This window comes from Bombus affinis, chromosome 16, assembly GCF_024516045.1.
Source record: "Bombus affinis isolate iyBomAffi1 chromosome 16, iyBomAffi1.2, whole genome shotgun sequence".
In the NCBI taxonomy this organism is placed as follows: domain Eukaryota; kingdom Metazoa; phylum Arthropoda; class Insecta; order Hymenoptera; family Apidae; genus Bombus; species Bombus affinis.
Window position 1 is genome coordinate 1,718,383 of NC_066359.1, and position 22,968 is coordinate 1,741,350.

At 32.1% G+C, this 22,968-nt stretch overlaps 2 protein-coding genes and 1 long non-coding RNA gene across 6 annotated transcripts; 2 read left to right on the forward strand and 1 right to left on the reverse strand.

The window, feature by feature from the left end:
- The first annotated feature begins 109 nt into the window (after positions 1 to 109).
- Positions 110 to 6,048, forward strand: LOC126925245 (ectonucleoside triphosphate diphosphohydrolase 5). Of its 3 annotated transcripts, none has more exons than XM_050740601.1 (7): positions 110 to 258; positions 2,037 to 2,167; positions 2,363 to 2,771; positions 3,556 to 3,729; positions 4,130 to 4,558; positions 4,637 to 4,813; positions 4,990 to 6,048. In XM_050740601.1, exons 1-7 carry the CDS (start codon positions 238 to 240, stop codon positions 5,065 to 5,067), a joined length of 1,419 nt encoding a protein of 472 aa, XP_050596558.1. In that variant the 5' UTR covers positions 110 to 237; the 3' UTR covers positions 5,068 to 6,048. The 3 variants fall into 3 exon arrangements, with proteins under 3 accessions (XP_050596558.1, XP_050596559.1, XP_050596560.1); XM_050740602.1 differs by lacking the exon at positions 110 to 258 and adding an exon at positions 1,228 to 1,382; XM_050740603.1 differs by lacking the exons at positions 110 to 258; positions 2,037 to 2,167; positions 2,363 to 2,771 and adding an exon at positions 3,117 to 3,217.
- Positions 6,049 to 13,491: 7,443 nt separating this feature from the next.
- On the reverse strand, positions 13,492 to 16,476 carry LOC126925254 (uncharacterized). Its single transcript, XM_050740620.1, has 3 exons — positions 16,369 to 16,476; positions 14,834 to 15,493; positions 13,492 to 14,271 (listed from the first exon to the last, which is right to left on the reverse strand). The coding sequence occupies exons 1-3, from the start codon at positions 16,381 to 16,383 to the stop codon at positions 14,008 to 14,010; spliced, it is 939 nt and encodes a 312-aa protein (XP_050596577.1). The 5' UTR covers positions 16,384 to 16,476; the 3' UTR covers positions 13,492 to 14,007.
- Positions 16,477 to 16,603: 127 nt separating this feature from the next.
- LOC126925284 (uncharacterized) lies at positions 16,604 to 21,973 on the forward strand. 2 transcript variants are annotated; one of them, XR_007713860.1, is made up of 5 exons: positions 16,604 to 17,513; positions 17,623 to 17,825; positions 18,286 to 19,787; positions 20,319 to 20,439; positions 20,501 to 21,973. It is a non-coding gene; the product is annotated as an uncharacterized LOC126925284 (long non-coding RNA). The 2 variants fall into 2 exon arrangements; XR_007713859.1 differs by having other exon boundaries at positions 20,319 to 21,973.
- Positions 21,974 to 22,968: the final 995 nt, after the last annotated feature.

Genomic DNA, 22,968 nt, shown 5'->3' on the forward strand with positions numbered 1-22,968 from the left:
TAAACAAGGTAAAATTCTGGCCAGTTAACGCGGCACCACCACTACTTCTCTGTGGCATTACTTCTGCCGTTCTGCCTATCATCGTAATGTCATATCATAGTCGATAGTACTATATACTACTGACTACTGACAATCAAATAGCTAGTCACGAAACGTCACTTTACCAATAGTTGCTTCGCTGAATCTTTTTTTATTTCTGTTATATTTTAATTTCTATACGGACGAAATTTCAATAATATGGACATTAGACATAGAAAGGTTTGTTTTCAGCATTTTCTTAGTAAAATTTGTATAGGGTATTTAAATAGGATTTTCTTTTCCTCATCGATTCTACATGTATTTCGTATTATCGTTTAAATTTAAAAAATGGATTGTAATATAACCTAAATTCAAAGCAAATATACTTTTACATGTATATGAAAGTGTAAGTTATTAGTGACAATGCATTTACAATAATTTAAATGGTGTAGATAATCTCATAGATATAGATTAATATATCTTTTCTTTAATTAAGAAAGATTTCTTCTAATTAAAACGATTTTATGACGAAACACTTACAAAATGATTGATGAAGTAATGTCAATTAATAATCGAGAGTTCTATTACGTAACATTTGAAGTAAAATTCCATAAATGTAAAACATTTTACCATTTTGTGAAAACTTCTAACTTTATAACACATATATGTTTGTTGATGTTACAAAAATCTGCAAATCTTTACAAATTGTTGAATAATTTCATATCAAGCTATGGTTAATTTTGAACTGTAATAAAAAAATCAAAGCGATTGCAAAGAATTTCATCATGTTGATATTATATAGTTTATGTTTCTTCATCGTTTATGACATTATAGAGTTTATTTCAAATTAATTTTTACCCCGAGTTTTTTAAAGTTTCAATAAAATAAAAATACGTTTTATCTAATTAATATCTTTATTCATAAAACGAAAGAATGTATATTTTTTTTTAATGCTTTTTATATTTAAAAGAATAGAAATATTTCTAGTATTCAAAATTAATTATAATTTATATATACACACTTCTAAATTAATCATGAATTAATATATAGTAGTAATATATTTGTATTAAATCTCGCAAAATTTTTCACAAGAAATGTTCTAATATTAGTATTAAATAAATACATGAATTTTTCTAGTAAATCAGAAATCTGTGGTTTTAAATGTTAATATTTAATAGAATGTCTTTTTTATATTTTACTGTATTTTTCTGCTATACAGCATACGTAAAATTTTGAAAGTTCCGTATATAGCGAGTATGTGATGCTTTTATTTTCTTTAACTATTTCTCCATATAAAGAAACCAAAACTACCTTCGTTCCCTACATCAGCTACTTGAATTGCATTTTAGATGCAATATATTTCAGTGAGTTTAAAATTCCTTGCAATTTTGTTTCTTTAATTGTATATTGTAAACATTATCGATATGAAAATTATTAAATCTAAGGTTATCGAATCTTCTAATTTCATAATTATAAAAGTGTCATTGATGTCAACAGCTTTAAATATACTTGTATACTGTATTCTGACCGAAATAAAAATGTTTTTGCATGTTTAAATTTGTTATTTTGCATTTTTCTTGTTATAAAATGGTATAATAAAAATATTTAAATTCACTTTATAAGCTAAATCATGTTTTATGCCAATTAGGAATAAGAGTTCTCATGAGAAGTAATCTTTATATACTTGAAATCAATATGTTTATCTTTCTACAATAATTTTTTAATGTTTTTTTTTTAAATCATCGACTTTCATATGTTTTCAGTGTCAAAAAATATAGGTGATTCTTTAATTTGTTGATCAATTTAAACATTGCAATTACCTTCACAAATTTTCCTTTTAAAAATCCTTATAAAATTTTGTGTTTTTTTTTGTAATTGAGATACAAGCAATTAATTTAGAAAAATCCTCAACAAAACTCTAATTTTAAATGAAAACAAACTGTATGTAGTATAAAATGTTTCATTGGTTATATATTTGTTTAATGTATATGTAAAATAAATTCATATTGCATTTTCAGCTAAGAACAGAAAATGATGGTATTATTGAAGCAGATCACAAACCTCGAATTAGGAAGGGTCATCCAGGCAAAAAATATTTTTTCGTTATTGCCTTATTGGGAATTCTCTTCCTAGGATATATAGCAATAGCGTATGTTTTATAATATATTATAATAGTTAGGACAATTTAATAAATATTAATATTTTTTAAAATTATTATTATTTTCTACTGTTTTATAGTTTAATTGAGCAAAGAGTGATTTTTCATAAAACATTAAGTAAAATATATTTTTTGAAATAGTAATCACATAATAATAATTTGAACAATTTCACTTTGTTTTTGCAGATATGACTTAAAGCCAGTACATCTTGGGAGTAAGGCAATTGATACATTGGCTTTTTCCTTCAATTTACAAAAACCATTTTATGTCGTAGTAATTGATGCAGGCTCCACTGGTAGCCGTGCGCTGGCCTTTAGTTTCCATGAATCGATCCTTGGTGGCAATTTGGTTTTGGATGGTGAACTCTATACAGAAACAAAACCAGGCGTTAGTGCTTATGCTGAAAGACCTAAAGATGCGGCAAAATCTCTGACTGTATTATTAGATAAGGTGAAGGAAGTTGTCCCACAAGTAGAATGGCAACATACACCTCTCAACATGAAAGCTACAGCTGGTTTGAGACTTCTTCCTGGACATAAGGCTCAAGAAATACTCCAAGAATGTAGGAAAATGTTTGAAGAAAGTGGTTTCCAGGTATGTGCCTAATATTTATGAAACTAATAATGCATAATAAAATTTCTATTTTAAAGATGTCTTCTATACACACAATTTGTTTTATGTTTAGATAATTACTCTTCGTTTTGACTTAAAATTTTCTAAGGATTTCAGCATGTCTTAGATCGCTTTAATTAGCATATTAAATGATTTTTATGTTCATGATCTTAAAAAATAAAGATATATAAAATGTAGTAGATTCTGGACACATTACATAAAAAAAGGAAGTTATTTAGTATGCTAATTTAAAATTGCTTTTAACATCTAACAATAAATTAAAGTTATATATATTTTCAAAATCCTTACATTTTCACTTTGTTGTAGTTTCTTTGTTTTAAATGTATTTTTCTCAGTGATAAAATATTCTTGTATTGTCTTCAGTAGGATTGCACACATATTTCTTCCTGAGGATGAAACTAGGTGGTGTATGTAATAGATCAGTATACAGCATGAATATCATATTAGAGAAATTAGATGCTTGATTTGTATAAAGCTTAAAAATAATATGCAAAATAGCAAATACAAAATTATAACATTTTTGTACACAACATTTTTTAAAAGTATTATTTAATTATTTCATAAAATAATTTTCCATACTTATATATTAGATATATGTTTATATATATATACACGTATTTTTTACTGTAAAATTTAAAGACTGTATATATAACAATAGCTGACTGTAAAATAAAAAGATGCTTTTTTGCTATTTAAGTTTTAACATTAAAATAGGCGTTCATTGTTTATTCTATGTGTATTTTAGATTTCTAAAAATTCGATTTCTATAATGGATGGAACAGACGAAGGAATATTTTCTTGGTTTACTGTAAATTTTCTATTGGAACGTTTTAATACACACAATCCTGGTAGCACAGTTGCTGCACTAGATCTTGGTGGAGGTTCTACACAAGTGACTTTTTCACCTAATTCTATACAGGTATAATTAAATAAATACAATTTTAATATTTGAAAATGTGGAATAATGAATAAGAACATAATTAAAATAATCATGATATAGTATTTTATCAAAGGTATTAAATATATTTAATTAGAATCATATAAACTCCTAATAAAACAAAATAAAATATATATTGATAAAAATTGTAATAGTATTATATTTATACATAGATATATTACTTATAACATTGATATTAGCATTTATAGGATTTTTAACTTTATGTACTTAAAAAATGATGACATAAATACGAATTATTACTTTTTTACATAACTAGAATTTAACTTAGGATTTATTTATTGCACAAAATGCAACTGTCTTTATTAATGATAAAAGAAAACAAATTTTTAATTTATTTAAAACATATTTAAAATTTGTTCAGGAAAAAGGACTTGATGGACATACATACTCTGTCAATATCTTCAGCCATAACATGAGTGTTTACACACACAGTTACTTGGGTATGGGTCTTATGGCAGCAAGGAAAGAGATTCTGACATATGGAATGAACTTGGATAGTGTAAACCCAAAAGATACAATAGAAGTACGATCAGAATGTGTAAATCCCATAGTTTCAACGGAATGGAGTTATGGCGGATTTAATTATATTATTAAAGGACCCGTGAATGCAACTCATAAACTAGTCAAAACACAAAACTTCGCTGGTGGAGAAGTGGACAGGCCAATTGTCAATTTTCCAGAATGCTCAAAAATTATTGAAAAATATGTTAGCAAGATAAAAAATAAACCAGAAGGTTTAAAAGATCACGAGATTTATGCGTTTTCTTATTACTTCGATCGTGCCACTGAGGTAAATTTTTAAATTTGAAGAAAAATGATAAGCTTTATAGAAAATACAAATAGATGTACAGTTTTATCAATATTTTAGGTTGGTCTAGTTGATCCCTTTTCTGGTGGAGTTATCCAAGTAAATGCTTTTCAAAAACAAGCAAGGGATGCCTGCGATTATCCAAATACTGATCAACCTTTCATTTGTCTTGATTTGACATTTATCTATGTTCTCCTCCGTGATGGATTTGGTCTGGAACCTAATACGAAACTTTATGTAAGAATATAAATACATTTCTATACTACATTTTATATATTTTTATTTCAGATATAATTTTTTTTATATGAAATAAACTATTAAAACTTAATTATTATAAGTTTTTAATGAAAGCCATATACTTAATTATTGAAGTAATATTTAATCTAATACTTTTTATTTTGTTCTTTTATCAGCTTTATAAGAAGATCAATGGACATGAATTAAGTTGGGCTCTCGGCGCTGCCTTCAACATAATCCAAAACGGTTTTTAACGTATTCAAAATATAGGCGAAGGAATTGCAAATATTTTTACACAAAATTGAAGAAATTTTTTAAGTTTACAATGTATGTAAACATTTGATTTAGATAGAAAATATCAATCTATTTACACATTTTTTATTCTTATTATAACATGTTCAGTTATTTGAATTTGGATATCCTAGTGATATGTTTATACTAGTGTTGTGTATAATGTTTTGTTATTTGTTTAAACATTCTATTTCAAGCAATTGCAGTATTAACTAAAAAATTAATATGTTAATTAAAGTAAGTCAGAGATTCTTAAGATTTCTTCATATCTTAATAATTTTAGAAAATGAAGTGACTTAATGCATACGTATATATATACATAGATTGTTGGAAGTTTTGTAGAATTAATTATCTTTTTTGTTATACGTCATAATTTTTACATATATTATGCAAGGAAAAAATATAATATAATATGGTATATATATATATATATATACACACACACACACACACACATATTTTCTTAGGAACTTCTGACATAAATATTAAATTGTTTTCTATGTACATGAATCTTAAATTTTATTTTTTGACTTCTTCTAGCACAATCTTTTACAGTGGCATAATAGATTACATTATTTTTTAAACTGCTCAAATTACATCTCATTTTTTAAAAGAAAACTGTTTAGTATTTTAAGCAAAATAGAGAAACTATAAAAGGGAATAAGGATTTTTTAAAAAAATAGAAATCCTTAATTATCGAATATTAGCGAATAAGATTCTTGCAGTGACCAAGTATATTGTGTGTTCAAAAAAGACAATTTTTATTCCAACAAGTGCATTAATCAGATTACTGCACAATTAGTAATTGTACAAAAATATAATGTTTTAACAAAATATTATAATTTTGGATTGTTCAACGAATATTTGTCTCAATGCATTTGTAAAATGGTTATTAGATTTTAAATATTTAATCTTTATATTAAAATGTCATTGAAGAATAACAATGTGATACATTTTTATTACCGAAAAATTTTTTATTTTGGCAATAACGGCTAAACTGAAGAACATCAACATCCCCAAAAAATGACAATAGACTATATATATATGCTTTTTGTGATTATCCATTTTAATCGACGCTTGGCTGTGGAGATACATTTGGCCGCTTTCAACTATAGTCGACACTCGTACCGCGGAGATATTATATCAAATACAAATATTATATCACAATTCAAGAATAAACAAATTAGAATTAAAAGTTTTATCGTTATACAAATTAGTCGACATTCTATACAATGGAAACTGCTTGATGGATAATGGAAATTGTTTCTGTAAGTATTAATTATATAAGTAGTCTCTTCACCATTATCGCAATACAAAAGAACAAGTTTTACAATACATCTACATATACATACATAGGTCTTCATTTCGTTATCGGATACGATAATATCACATATTATACGATATAATTAACGCAATTAGGCGGAACCATATAACTTATCATAAAATTAAATTGGTTACAACTTACGTAAAGAATGCAATCCTAATCTTAATGCAATTGCATTCAATCCACATTTCTGGTTTTTTCGAACCATTGGTTAATAATAATATCCTCTTGCATAATTTTATTTAGAAATATTACATGGTTTAACAACACTTTGTTGTGCAATAAATAACGATCATGTTGCTGGCAACCACAAAATCGATAAGAATGATTAAACACGAGAGAGCATGGGATAACTTGATACAACCGGTGTGTGTATGCGAATAGTGAAACAAGGAAGAAGACCTAATTGAGTGAAAGCTAAGGTCAAAAGGCCAATAAACGTTCTCGGACGAGCCGATAAGCTGCATAATAGCAAAATACCAATTGCATTTCTCTACTTTTCTCTTTCTCATTCGATATCTACGATATCATGCTACCTGTACAGTCAATCAGGGACATGGATTGATTTTCAATCGTAGAAGTGCTTTAGGTTTGCTAAGTTACATGAATTTAAGTTTTATAAATTTAACAAAAAAAATGACGTTGACGAAAATAGTAAAATATGCGTGTAAAATGTTAATTATAATTGAAATTATAGAAAAAGAACATAATATGTCTTTGATGGGAGGGCATAAGAGAAAAGTCTTTGTAATTAAATATGTATCAGATAAAAATAGCTACTAATTAAGCTTGATATATCTGACAGGAAAATTCAATAAATGGGCTCGATAATTATTGTCCATTGTTTGAAATATTAATCGTAAGATGCGTGACTTTCAATGTATCATTTTCAATGATTCTTTAATCTAATTTGACATAGTTTCCATGTTTCATGTTTGTTTCATCATTATAATTAGCGTTAGTATCTCATAATTGAATTTCGATTTATCTAACGACCAAACACCGAAGAAAGTATAAGAGAGTGATCTTTCTCGATTTCTATAATCTCATTTTAATTATTTGAGAGATATAATAGAATATTGGAAAGTCTAGTATCCGCTAAAGTTCATGCTATTGCTAATTACATTTAAGTTTCTCTGTGTAATTTTTTGTTGTATCAAACAACTTCATTAGAAAAACAGAAATGTTTTAAATTAATATCCTACTATGTCTTTGTTAAAAATTAAGTATATTAAAACAATAATATTAAATAATAAAATGAAATATTATTACTGATACGATTCGTACGTTTAAAATGATCGATCGATGGTGATGACGCTGCGTATTACTTACGGTTACTCCCCACGCGGGTTGTGCGTATTTCAAAACGAGAATGAGTGCAAGACGAGGTCATGGAATGTGCAGTACTTATATATCTGTTAGAAGCAATTCCAACTGTCTAGAATTTTCTTCGTCAATCTCGACACGTAGATTTTGCGAAATTTCGAGAGGAACAAGCGCATTAGAAATGGAACATCGAGCTTGATGTATGATTCAGTATATTTCAGTTCAATGAAGAAAAACTAGAGGAGGAAGTAATGACCATCTAAGATGTATGAGATTTAAATACATACGTATGAGGGAATTATTATTCAATGATAATCGACTATAATCTTTTTATTGTGAAACTAGTTATAACGATTTCTATTTTTCGAATTCAATTCTGGTATTCGATTCGTTTAACTGTAAATTGTACTACTTTTTGGTAGTTTCGCAAATTGATAATAGATGAGAGCATGCGGTTATTTTTAGATAAAATTTACGTTTTTACATTCCAGATCGAGCATACGAACTTTCATAAACCTAAGTTTCAGGTCACGTTGTTGTTTCCATTGAAATGTGTTATTATCTAAGTTCCTATCTAAATTTGCTCCGTTTGTTTCTTTAATTCTGGCTTATTTCATAAGCAAATTTTTCTCTGATTCTTTTCTCTGTTTCTTTCAATAATATGCATTGAAATCATCATAATGCTAATTTTCTTTTGTCTTTAATTTTATAGTTCTGTTTCAAAATTATGATAAAATATTGGTAATAATTATGTTTTTATATTAATTACACATAAAGTTACTTGAATAATATAAGAACAATACAGAAAAGTACTATTTTTATTAATGATATAAAAATGCTACTTTAATTAATATAAACCTTTATTGATACCTAACTGAAGTTCTTTAAATCGTAATTAAATAACAATTAAATAATTAATAACAATAAAGTTCAATACCCAAAAAAAAAGAAAGAAAAAGAGAAAGGGAAAGAAACATTGTCAGTGACGAAGTCCAAGAAAACAGATAAGGAAGATCTCAGTCAATAGAATACAACCTCCAACTTGTTAAAAACACCAAATTGATGAACGTATGTCTCACCAAACTAAATTATCACTTTCAAAAACAATCAGATTCAATCAACACCTACCACTAGTCTAATAAAACTATTAAAAAGGAAGATCTATATAATATTAAAGAGGAAATAAAAAATAGAAGAATTAACATTAAAAGAAATAAGAATAGGAGAAAAAGGATAAGAAGCGACATGAACCGAGGGGAAAGCGGAATGCGTTAACGTCGTGAAAGGAAGAAGGAGGAAACGAAAGCGAGCTCTCTCTCACGTTCTTACGCAGCTGAGAAGATGCTCTCGTAAGAAATCTTACCTGTGAAACACTGGAAAACTATCGAGAAAGAGATAGGGGTGGGGAACAGAGGAGAGCAACGTCTATCAAAAGGCAACTTTCACATGGTCACCACGCGAAGCCCCTTTTCGGCTTCCTGGAACATCACGGGATTAAAAGTATCGTTGCTATACTGCGAAAAGAGAGGCACCAACACAAGCAATTTACCTGAAAGGTCATTCCTCGACCTCCTTTGAAAAAATCGGAACGAATTTCGATCTAACCTCTTTGTCTTTCTTTCTTCTTAATCTCGCTTCTTCTTTTATAGAGAGGTTCAGTTACCTCAGCGGTCAGGTAGATCTCTGATTTACCCTTGATTCCTTTTCCTTGTTTGCTATACAGGGTGTCCTAGCAATCGTCGTACAATCGGGAGTAGGGTGATTTTACATAAAAGAAAGCGCGAATAATAACAAGTAATAACAAAATACAGAACAAAATTTTTTCGGACCATGCTTCGTTCTAAAGAAAATTGTGTTTAAAAATAATAAAATAAAATGAGTAATGGTTTAAGAATTGGTATATATTGCAATAAAAGTCTTGATATAGGACGAATGCTTTCCTCAGAAACCACTTCTTTCAAGGAAATCATTTTCTTTAAGGATACCTTATATTCAGGTTAGACAGTATTTTGAAATAGAAAGTGAGTACTGCAATGAGTAATACTTAAAAAAAAGCTACTGAAGTGAAATTCTCAACTAAATATTGTATTAACTTGCGAGTAACTGGAAACTTGAAGGTAATTATCTTAATAAAAACAGTTTTCGAAACTGTTGAATGACGTCACAAGTGTCGAAACCTGGATAAGCCAAGAAAGTAATTTATGTATATATATTAGTATTATTAATACGAAATGTGTATAATTATCTCCATTTTTTTTATGATTAATAATTAATCTCACATCCAGAAAAAGGAGCAACTTCACTGTTTACTTTTAATATCTCAATTATAAACTAATTGTTACATTGTCTTCTCATAATATAGCTTTTGATCACTTAACTCATTTTGCATCGAAAGTAGACGAATTTCAATCGGCGACTTTCTTCTACACTGCTCATATTACATGGTCAAAGGTTCAATGCAGTGGTTAATAATGGTACCTCTCGGTGTTTCAAGATTTATCGCTGCACAGTTGCACTTTCTCTTTCTCAAAGACCGTTAAAACCATCAATTACACACACCCTTGGCCAGCTAACTCGAAGAGGAAAAAAAGCAGGTTAAACAGCAGCGCTATCAAATATAGCAGTCGACTTAGAAAAAGCAAGCCGCGGAAAAGATCGATCGTCCATGTAAGAGGAAGGCATCGATTTCCGCGTCTTCTTCGGGAAAGGCGTCGTGACGCAAGCCGGCGAAACTTTCACTATTCTTAAACAACCACTAATCAAGATGAAGACGACTACCAGGTAGGTACGTTACTTTCCTCTCCTTTCTTCCCTTTTTTTTTTTATCACTGAAAACCCGTACTCGATGAACGTCCTCGAGGTCGAGTCTTCTTGACGAACCTTTGCCGAGTTAGGTTTTGTAAAAAGTCACTACTGGTGTTTGAACACTTCATCGATTGATAAAATCGCGATATTTGGTAAATAGTCACATTTTTTGCGAATTTTTAAGGTTATGATTGAATGATTTTGTGGATTTTTAGGAAGAATTAATTCTTTCTGTATATATTTTTGTTTAAATTTTGAGATAATTTAATTTCGTTTTAAAAAATAATTTATTTATATATTATTTTCCATTCTTTATTCAATAATTAATTATTGTTATCTGTTATTTGTTATGTATGTATGACAATATTAAAACATAATTATGTACGTAGTTATAATAATCCGAGTTACGTGCTATATGAAGTACGTCTGACTAAAATGCAAATTCTACAGTCTGTTTAAAGAGTTGATATTTATTCAGTCAACGATGAATTTCTTATGTCTTTCTTATATCAAAACGTCAATCACTTCGAGGTTAATACAGAATGTCACTACTTTATTTAACTACAGATATTAGACAACTTAATTTATATAATTTAATGAAAGTCTTATTAGTCTTTGTTCAGATTATACATCGAATATAATTTAATTAAAAAAATAATTTATATAAAAATGCGAAAGAAGTTAAATTTAACGTTGTAAAGAATATTTATTAGATTGTGGATAGTAAGTTAACTAACATATGTACATATTTCTAGTATGATGGATTTGTGAGGTTACGTATATCAAAACATTTCTTTCTTTTAACAAGTTTCAGTATATATACATACATGTATCTCTATCTCTAATGCAATCAATCATTTTATAACATGCGTAATCACATAATGATATTCGTACTTAAATATCTAAATATTTCTAAGAGGATTAATTTATACGTGTTTATACATATACATTTAGAAAAACGACGCACTTCCGTGTAATCAATCACTATTAAGATTCATTGGTTTATAAATTCTTAATTTTTATATTTCATATTTTTATGTGATTCATAATAATAAGGTTAATTATTCGGAACGTTGAAAGTTTGAATACGGTTGATATAAATCTTTCGACGTGACGCGCGCACATGATGCAATAGTGACGCGTTCATGCGAATAAGCCGCGTTGGTGGACCACAGAGCACTTAGTTTCCCACACAGGGTGGCGTGGGTCAGAACTCTTCTTAGCTTGTATAATGTTTTAGACGAAGAATCATTGCACAATACACCGTTTATACTTTATACGTTTTACCTCATCACACACAGGATTGAATGATACGAAACCGCGTGCTAGGATAGTTTCTCTTTATTTACGTGAACATGTTACTTCTAGATTCGAATGGAAATTATTTACCATATGATTAACGCAATTGTGTATTTTATTTAGCAAATGTATAGAAGCATTTTCGAAATGTTGATTTGAAGATATCTTTTACCTGGCTAAGAGTGCGAATAAAAATGATTTAACGTGTTTTCTGTTTGTACCTAATTCACAGAATGTGATGTCATTTATGTTGAAACTAATTTCTAGGTACCATACCATAATTGATGGGTTTTCAATATTTATTCTTTCATAATATTTAATTTTAATATCATCGTAATTTCTTTTTGTTTTAATATTTGTTTGTTTTCTTCTGTTATTGTTTATGTCATTGTTATTAGCATGTTAATGTTACTAATGTCGATAAGGAAATTTTATAAATATTTCTCAGTAAAATTAAAGTTTAAATTTCATCTTATGCGAAATAAGAATCTCAGGGTCTAAAATTCACAGCGTTTACCAATCAGCACTACTGTTGAATGCGGTCAGTTCTTGCAATATTTTAATGACTTTGTGCCAATTTAGACTTTCGTTACACGTGTTCCTGAGAATACGGAGAAATTAAAGTGAAACGTGATTTCATGCAGCTAAATTTTCGATTGCATTATTCTCATTCTGTAATTATTCCCATAATGATGACCTTGTGTTATAAAGCGCCCTAGTGTATAGCAGTATATATAATGAATGTTAAAATGACTTTTACATTTATAAAAATAGAAATTAGCTTGTTGCGTCTGGATCAGTATCTTTTTTTAATTTTTATTTTAAAATTACCTCTGGATGTCTCTCTTGTTTAAATATTTTTTAATTTAATTCTAATTTATATATGTACACATATATCTTTTTTTATTATTTTCTTAATTTTCCCTTCTAGGTTCATACAGAGTTTTTCCTATTATTTGTGAAGACTTGAAATTCACTTTAAAAGACATTCTTTCTTGTTATTTTTGATCCGTAAATTTACATTTAGAAATTTCCTACTATCAAGAATGACTGTTTCATTTTTTATTATAAGCTATTTTTTATAATATCAGTAAATGTAATGTAACCCAGTATTTTGATTTTAGTTCTATTTTACTCGCCCGCTGCCTGTTTTGCTTCTAATAGAAAGTTTATTTTGGCAAAGGACGAGAATTTTTATTTTTTAAGGAAGTATGTTCTCGAAGGATGATTTCACAGACGACTTTCTCTGGCCCTCTTAAACAGGAGAAAAGGAGCACGAATAGAAATTGAAAGTTCACGACGCTCCATGTGGGAGATTGTAGTCGGAAGATCAATCGAACGTGCTTTCACGTTGCAATAATTTAACAACGAAACAACTGATTCTGCTCATTGTTTTAAACAAAGGCATACTCCATATAAAAATGTTGTAGCAAATCTTGTAAATAATATTAAACTATTTCACAACGATATTTTGTTAACCAAAGAATTAATTTGAATTCCCAGCCATCGATCTGTTATTTCAAAATTTTCTACGTCCTTATTCGAAACTTAAACCTCCAATAAAAAACTCAACTGTAACCTAACTTATTTATCAATAAAAGGTCAAGGGATAATGCAAAAGAAAACATCATGGTTTTATGTAAAAATACATAAAAAAAGCTTTATTTCGCCACCGTTTTCTTGCAAAAAGTAACGTATAAAAAAACATTTAATCCTAATTGTCGTCGTCGTCGTCGTCGTCTTGATTACCGTGTTTCTAACTTCCGTTAGAGCCACCATCGTCATCATCATCATCAAGATCGTCGTCATTATCATCACCATTATCATCATCGTTATGATCGTCGTCATCATCCTGGTCATCACGGTCATCATCATGATCGTGGTCGTATTATTCTTACTAATCGTGTAACTCCGAATCGCGAGCAGGAGCCTCATGTTACTATCGACAGTCCATTCGATTGTCCTGTTCCTGCTCGTCGCCGCGGTCGTCCACGTGGGATCACAGTGTGTTGCGTCCAATAGGATCGCAGTTGAGCCGTGGCTGAAGCCGTGGCCGAAGCCGTGAATGCGTGCGTGTCGCGGAACGTAAAGATAGGTTCGATTACGGGTAGAGGAGGAGCTGCGGGGGTTCAACGGGCATTTTGAGTGACTAGTAAGGCCCTGAAGCGCCGGGAGTCCCGTAAGACGTACTGGGTCCGCTTGGTCCGCTACCGCCATGACCGTCAAGCCCTCCACCGACACCTCCGCCGATGCCGCCGCCGATTCCTCCACCGATTCCTCCGCCGATTCCTCCGCCGATTCCTCCGCCGATTCCTCCGCCGATTCCTCCGCCGATTCCTCCGCCGATTCCACCGCCGATTCCACCGCCGATTCCGCCACCGCCACCGCCGCCACCACCAGAGGTAACTTCCTTCTGTAATTCGTAGAATGCAATCTGATCAGTTTTGATTAAACACGAGAATTTTTAGGTACACAGGTTTTGTATGCTGAATTAGAGTGATGAATATTGGAGGTTTGGATGGAGAGTTCATAAACGCATGACGGTTTCTGTGTGAGTTTTAGATACTCTAACTATCAACTGCTTTGTTGAAGACGAAAATTATGATATATAATAGCAGATTTATCATGGATATCCTTTCTTTAATTCAAGTAAGAGTTTAAGTGTATAGTTCTAGGACGGCAACTTATGTATGACGATTTTATATTTTCTACAGGCTTATTAGTATCTGTTAAACCTTGAAAAACATATGTAACTCTGCAAATTAGGAAAAGTTTCGTTACATAGATTAATCTGAGAAACTAAATACCTCGAGTAAAGAACCTATACAAGCAATATAGTAATAACTTTAATGTAAGAAGTGGCTGTGAAGAATGAATGGATTCTAATTACAAAAGAAACAAAAGAAGATGAATGTTTCTATGAAAAAACATTTCCATATTTCATATCATAAAATTTCCTTCTATGGGTTGCTTACCTGGGTCTTGTACTTGATGAAGTAAACTTCTGGTTTGCTCGGTTGGGTCGGAGCAATAGTAGGCAGAGTGATTTCTGGAGCTTCTTCCGGTTTCTTCACCAACACGTAGATCAACGTCTTCTGTTCATCTTGTTGAGGAAGAGCAGGAATGACAGGAGCAGTGGGAGTTGGTGGAGTGGGTGCCTTGATGAAGATGATCTTGTAGTGTTTCTGGGGTGGAGCTGGTGGTAAAATGGGTCTGGCAGGTCTGTCTTCTGGGGCTTCTGGTGGTGGTACGTGTACGTAGATGTGTTTCTGGATGAGAGAACCACCTCCGAATCCACCACCGCCACCTCCTCCGGCTCCTCCACCGATTCCACCACCGAAGCCACCACCGAATCCACCGCCGCCACCACCTCCGACGCCACCACCGAAGCCTCCACCGAATCCACCACCGAGTCCACCGCCGAGTCCACCGCCGAGTCCACCGCCGAGTCCACCGCCGAGTCCACCGCCAAGTCCTCCGCCAAGTCCTCCGCCAAGTCCTCCTCCATGTCCGCCACCGAGTCCACCACCTATTCCGGTGGTTCCACCTCCCGGTGCTCCGTAACTGGAGCTAGGCTGAGAGTAAGAATAACCTGCTTCTGGCCGCGCCATCGCCGAAACGGCGAGCATCACGATCTAAGAACAGAGAGAGTAATATGGTTAGAGTGGTGAATTTAACGAAAACAGCAGACGAAGAAAGGAGTTATAGGAAAGTAATCAATGAAACGTAAGTTAAAGGAAATGGAACGAGGAATACGTGATTACATGGGATTAGAAAGTTTTCCTCATGCTTCCATAATTGTGCATCTTAATATGATCATCAAATGCATTGACATCGAACGCAATTGCATCTGTATTGTCTTCTGGATCGGCAGAATCCCTACTCTTCTCTACTTTCTCTCGTACGCTCTCCCTTTCTATGTTCCCCACAAATTCCCATTTTCCTTTTCTTTCTATCTCTTTCATCGTTCTAATATCTAAATTCTTCGTGTAATTCAAGATTTTGACAATTCCAGTTCAGTCATGTATTTCGATTCTTAAAAGCACAGTTTGTTTGTACTTTAGTACTTTAGTTTCATAACTAACTAAGTTCTGTAATCTTATTTTCTACCGCGACACGTTTTCACGACTCGGAAAAATGTAATGAATTTTTTCGATAACAATATAGGTAGATCTATCAAGAAAAGTAGCAATGGGTCGACTTATACTACTGTGATTCTCAACCCTCCACTTGGTCAGGTTCCTAATAGGAAATTTCAAAGAAAATTCAAGGGAAAAAGGAACGACGAAATCCAACGTAAGTAGAATAAATGTACTATAATAAAAAAAAATATCAAAGAAGAAGGAAACAAAAGATTAACGAAAAGAAGGAAGACATGAAATAAATGGATAATAATCCGGCAATGGCAAATAGACACTATCTAGAACGTCACAGGACACTAGCTCCACTGGTCAGGAAGAGGATGTCGAACAAAAAGGGTCAGCGAGTAGACGAAAGAAATTCAACTCACCATGAATGCCCTCATGGTTGCTGCTGTTCCTTGGATTTGAGGACTGATGCTCCACAGATGCTACGGTTCCCCTTTTATACCAGCCCTGGCCCCACTCGTATCTCGACCCATCACCTATGCTGATGAGACCGTCTGGCGAATCTCTTTCTCTCTTTCCCTCTTTCTCCGCTGTCGCCGATCTTGCTGCAGCTCTTTTCCTTATACACTACGAACTTGACTCCCTCGGTACTCGTTGTTAACCCTTTTTTAATCGAAGATCGATTATCCTCGAACCTTTGTCCCTTTTAAAAATTCTGCATTCACGGGTGACAAACGTGTCAGCGCGAGGTGATGGGTTTTTTGGCCGGCAAGAGGATTGGCACTTTCTAAACTCACCTAATGCCTGCGAGTATGACTCCTGCTCAGCGTTTCAATATAGAGAATACGAATTTACGTAATGGAGACGTGATGGCGGATTTTTTCCTTTTTTTAAATTGTGAGACTATTTTTAAGCTTCTTACGATAGCGAGTACATGAAAATGTAAATCTTCGTATGTTTCATGTCGTTGGCCAGTGATATATATATATATAGAATCCATATATATGTGTATATATATATATAATGGATTCTAATATTCTATTTAGGTCGCTGCTATCTTTTACGAAGGGCAAGCACAACAAGGACGATTTGCAATCCCTGCATAATCTACTGCTTTCTTTCGGCCAACCAAAGCTCAACTCTTACGCTAGTTAGAAGCATCCATTCAGTGTTCCTTTCATTTTTACTTATTTTATTTAATCTTTGCATTTCGGCTTTGAATGACTTCCAGCTATCAGGTTTACAACCGTATGTAATCCCTATCCAATACAACAATACTATTTCTCTTCTCAGCGCTATAACACTTATTTCTCTAGCTCTTATCATAGCTAACCTAATCTACCTTATCCTACTATTCTGTCTCTTTCATGATGAGGATATTTTGAGGTTCCTTAGAGATACTTTGTTTCTTATAGTGCTCGTTTGACAGAGAGACGGTGGAAAATGTGATGTTTAGAAAAAGTACAACCTAAATGAGATAAGTGAACTATAATAGAAGAAAGTCCAAGGAAAAAGGAAACGAAGGAAATCCGCTCGAAATGGAATAAGTGGACTGTAATCGATGAAGGTACGTATCGAGATTCGAGATTCGATAATCGAACACAGTGGCTGAGAGACGGTCATAAAAGAAAAAAGAAAGTATCGTGTATGCGTACTCATGAAAAAAAATGATTTAGGTCAAATTCATTTTCGAGGTTCCCTTTCTCCGTTCGAGGACGGGACTTCCCTGCAGGAAGTGGAAAGACTTTCAGTTTCGTAATGTGGAGATACGCGCGGTACTTCGTCTCTTCTCCTGCGAACCGATGTGACCAGAGCCATTATTGCTTTTTTATATTTTGTGGATCATCGAACAAAAACGTGGTGTTCATTATAATGCCCAGTAAGTAATGGAGAAATCATCGTTTTAATTCTCAGCTAATGTCGTTGGATTCTAAGGTGACTATGATACAATTACTCGTATTTTCAAGCTACGACAATGATTCATATTCTCTTAAAATAAGCAACATGATATCGTCCCTTTTATTCCAAAAGCCATTTTCATTGTAGAAATAGATTGATTATCTCCTACTTGTTCTTATCTATATAGATTAAAAAGATGAGTGTTATAACGAACATAGACTATAAACTTGATTCATTATCTTCAGAACCAACCGATAATTTTACAATCAATTGTAAATTCCTATAATCTGTTGAATTTCAGATTCGTGATACTAGCATAAGAGGGGTGATATCTAAACCATCCATTTGTTGGGGTGACAAATAGTTTATACAATTGAAATTCATATAATAGTAGCTCACCAATTTTCCTCATTACCTATTATCTTTTGTTCGCACAATAGGAGCTCACGTTCAGATAAATGAATTCAACCAGCAACAGAATAAACGCAGTTCGGATAAAGACTTCTTCTGTACAGAGAGACAGTGCTGTGTTTCAATATTAATGCGAGTAACTGTCCATATCAAAACAATGTCGAACTATGTCAAACGACGTCAAGCAACATGAAACATCATCATGAACATGATGAAGACATCATCATCATGAAGACACGTGAAGGGAACTGAAGCGTGAGAATGTCCTCGCATGAGAACCGCTGGCAATGAGGAATCGCTAGGAAGAGCGGACGATTTTAATCGCTGGCTTCAGGATGGGACATCGCAAACAGACATCATGAAGAGTAACAACGACCGAGCACGTAACCAACCGCGTAAGTCTGGTGAATGGGAAAAGGAGAAGCCCGTTGTGTATATGCCTGTATGTATTGGTATAAACACGTGTCGTTGCGTTATATACGTGTGGACCAGTCAACGCCGGACGTCCCACTAAGAGTACGAAACGCTCGAAGGTAGAAAGGTTCGTAGATTCTTTCGTCCCGATCGAAATGCGGAACGTCCATGGGAACATGGAGTAGAATCCCAAAGCGAGTAAAAAGCGACAGTGCATTAGAAAGGGAATTTTCAGCAAATCGAAATTCAGCCGGGCATCAAGCGATGCGTGGAAACTGTTTCTTTTGTCATTCGTTATATTTTTTTTTCTTTCATAGCCATTATATTTTTTAATATACTGTATATTATATATTTATGATCTTTTGGGTTTCAATCGTATTATTAGTACATCGCGCTTGTTCTGAGATTTCGTGAATATTCTAGTTCACGTTTTCAGGGCAGATAGAAAATGATTTCCCAGGCCGTGAGAAATTTAAATCAAAGTCTGAAATAGAAATTTTGGTTTATAGAATTGTATTCTGAATAGCGTGTTTCGTACTTTGTACTGTTTTTCATACAGTTAGATACTAGGTAGTGAGATCGATATGAAGAGAAGCATTTTTGTCTCATGAACGATTTAGGTTGAATTGGCAGTGAGCATTTTGATTTTAAAAGGTAAGAGTTTTGAACAGTGTGATTTATGGTGAAGTATACGTTAAGTAATAGGATTACTGCGAAATAGAATCTCTCTTTCTCATAAAATGAATCTCTTCTTTCTTGTTCTTTTATAATACATACAGTTGGAAGTACACCGTGACAAATGGTAGAAATTGAAACACATATCCCTCTCTCCAATATAATTACTCTTTTTTCATTATCACTACTTTATTTCCTATGTAATATGAAATGGCAAAGCCATAAAACGGCAAATGGATTTGAAAATTAAAAGAGGAAAGTATAAGGAAAGAAGAAAAAGTTTAATGATTGGAGATTGTTTTATGGCTCGATGGATTTGAGAGTGAAACTTTTTCAAAGATGAACCATGAATAAGTGCAACTACGAAGAATGCATGTGAAACGGTCATGGGAACATGGAGTAGAATCTTAAAGACAATGAAAAGCGACAGTGTGTTAGAAAGGTAATTTGCAGTAAATCGAAATTCTAACAACTCTTGCGAATTGCGTTGAGACCATTTTCTTATAACTTTTCCTTTTTTTGTTATAAATATTAAAATTACTAATTGTTAATTTTACAAGTGGTGCAAGTTTTCCTTAATTAAATAGTATTGATCGATAGAGGCTAAGTAAATTGCGACTCCGTCTCTTCTTTTAAAGAGATGTTAAAATTACAGTTAAAGCAGTAAAAGTAATGTGCTTTAACATTCCTCTTTATAATAAATATTATGTACACTCGGAAGCTTCTTCCGCTCTTTCTATTTCCTAAAACGAAACTGACACAAGATTTCACCTTTGTACGTGACTTCGTTCGTGTTCGCAATTGCAATTGCATTCATTATGTTCGCAGTGTACGGAGATTTATTTGACCGTGATTCCGTGCAGTTTATCTTCACCACACGTTTACTTATGTCCAAACAGCGATATTTCTTCTAACACACTTTATGGATGAACGTGCATCCTATAAGAATAATATGTAGTTGTTAATGTTGTAGGTATTCAAATACTTTCATGAGCCAGTGTAGAACCTCGATGCCTGAAAACATACAAATCCTAAATCTTAAAAATATTTATAAAAAAAAAAAAATAACGTCGCAGAGAAACAGAAACGCAGAAGTAAGCGCAATTGTAACGATGTCGAGACCACTCGACGGAATAAAACTTTTTTTTTTATCAGATCTGTATGTGAAACGGAGTCATGGGAAAACAGGGCAGAATCTCAGAGAGTTAGAGCCGCCTTACAAAAGAGAGACATTGCAAGCGCGTTGGAAAGGAAGTTTTGTGGAATGAGGCTTGTCAGCGACGTTTTGCGGTCCAAATGGTATTCTCTTATACGGCAAACATTCTAGGAAAAGTCCAGGGCAGTGAAGGGATTTTTCTGCTATTTAGAAGCTATTATAAAGGAAATTAAAGGTGTTTAGAATGATGGATGGCAGTTCGACTACCTTATTGAATAGAATTGGCTGAAAGAATGGCGTGACAAAAATGGACAAAGTTTAAACACCTTTGGACACAGGAGAAAGGCAAATACTCTAAAAATAGGATTAATTACTTAAGTATAAAATGCTAAATTCTTTTCAATTTTACCATTATAACTTAAGAAACTCAAATACATTAACTACATGTCAAAGGTAAACGCTAAAACTAAAGTAAATTAATTGAATCCAGGAAAAAAAAAGAAATTAATTAAACTCTGATTGGAAAAATTCCATTAAAACACGATTAAAAAACCAGTTCAAACTAACGAAGATCTATTAATGCGCTTTCCCTTCCACGAAGGAACAATTATATCAACTAAATACAACAAATCATTCAACAAATCATGACGTCAACTTAACGAGCCATCATAGCCGCAACAAATTCGGTTTCCACCGCAGACAGTCGTCCATTTATTAAACCGTACAAGCATAAATCCTTTTCCATAGTCTAAAATCTATTCATTCACTATCACGGCGATCATCGGCGATCATCCTGTGAAAAACATTGGGTCAAGAGGCCTAGGAAACTTATTTTTAGTTTTTTAGGCGTAGTTAATTTTCAGCAAAAGTCCATAACAAACACTTGACTGTAATTAATCAAGATAGCCATCAAAGTGCTAATCAACAAATCTAATCAACAGATTCTATGATCAACAAAAGCAGCTAAGTAATTATACTTGGTTAAAAAAGTGAAAGAAATTCCGATATTGTGTAAATTACAAAATAACACAATCGGTTGCAATATAACGTATATTTAAAAAATTAGCAATTTCATTGAAGTTACTGAATAGTATGCAGTATAGCTGAAGGCAAAATATTCGAACTCGAATTCGCCCATTGGTTTCGTATTAGCAAATAGAAAGGATAAATATCTGAAATAAGATCGAAAGTAGAATCGAGGCAATCAAGGTCAGACTATACGTCGAACCTTTTGAGGTCAGAATAACTCCCTTTTTTGTATTTCAGATGTTATTTATTTCTATCGCAAATATGCCTATATTATTATTATTATTATTATTATTATTATTTTATACAAGCGAAGGTTCTTTAAATAGTGTAATAGTGCGTAATTTTGTACACAGGTATTTTCAAATTCAACCTGATCCACGAAAAGTTTATAAACTAATTATTAAAAAATCAAAGGAACGTCGATGTTATTTAAAAAAAAGAAAGAGCGCATCAAAATTCATTCATATTTTAGGAAATATACAAAAAGAAGGAAAGAGGAATAATTTCGAAACATTTATTTTTAACAACCGATAGAAAGTATTTTCGTGCTCGAGAGTTCATTAGATAATTATTTAAGCGTGTCACGTAGCATGAAGAAAAATCACGGAAAACCGAGCGAGCTGCACCATTCATTAGAGCAACCACCTGGCTACTGCATTATTAGAAACACGTATACGCGTTATAAAAAGCTGTTGCTCTTGTCTGAGATTAACTTTTTAAAGGGACCGTTACGCACTATTACGAAATTAATGAAGTAACAAATATTTTTAAGAATTATACAATTAATTGTATAATTATTGGAAGATGATTTATTTTTTTAATTTAAATTAATTATACGTGTATATCAATAACTTTATTATTATCAATAACATTGCACTTTATAGTAAAACGTTTGCTTCAACTTAAGTAAAATTAGTTATCTTATAAGCGAAAATCTATTTAAAAATTTAAATAATCCCTAATTACAACAAAGCCATTGAAAGACACCATTAGCTTCTTCATAAATTATATAATATTTTCAGGGATATTAAATAAAAGAGTTTGTCTTATGTACTGAACTATCTACTTATTTTATACAATAATGGCAATACCTCTTAATTAAACTCTTCTTAGAACATCCAGGAACTAATTCTCCTCCGTTCTATTTATTTTACTAAGACGTTACGTCACTCATCTCTACTTTACTTTTTATTGTTAACGAAAGGTGGTAGCATTTTCTGTCTCGAGCAACCTAGAAAATCGACTTCCGTTCTCTCTTACAGATTAGTGGTACAGTAAATGAATTTAGTAAAGAACCGATGATTACGTTGCAAATAAAAGTGAAACGAGGAAGTTTTAATTATTTCTTCTTCTCCTCTTGAGTTGCATAAACTAGGAAATATAAATTCATATTAATTATCATGATCTATTGAAAGAAATAATATTTTTTAACTGTGTA

Bases quoted from the DNA above. Each gene is read 5' to 3' on its own strand.
- LOC126925245 (XM_050740601.1), top strand. From the start codon at position 238: ATGGACATTAGACATAGAAAG. The intron at 3,730-4,129 runs GTATAATTAAAT...AAATTTGTTCAG, and splicing joins TTTCACCTAATTCTATACAG to GAAAAAGGACTTGATGGACA. The intron at 4,814-4,989 runs GTAAGAATATAA...TTCTTTTATCAG, and splicing joins AACCTAATACGAAACTTTAT to CTTTATAAGAAGATCAATGG.
- LOC126925254 (XM_050740620.1), bottom strand. The intron at 14,272-14,833 runs GTAAGCAACCCA...TACGAATTACAG, and splicing joins TCATCAAGTACAAGACCCAG to AAGGAAGTTACCTCTGGTGG.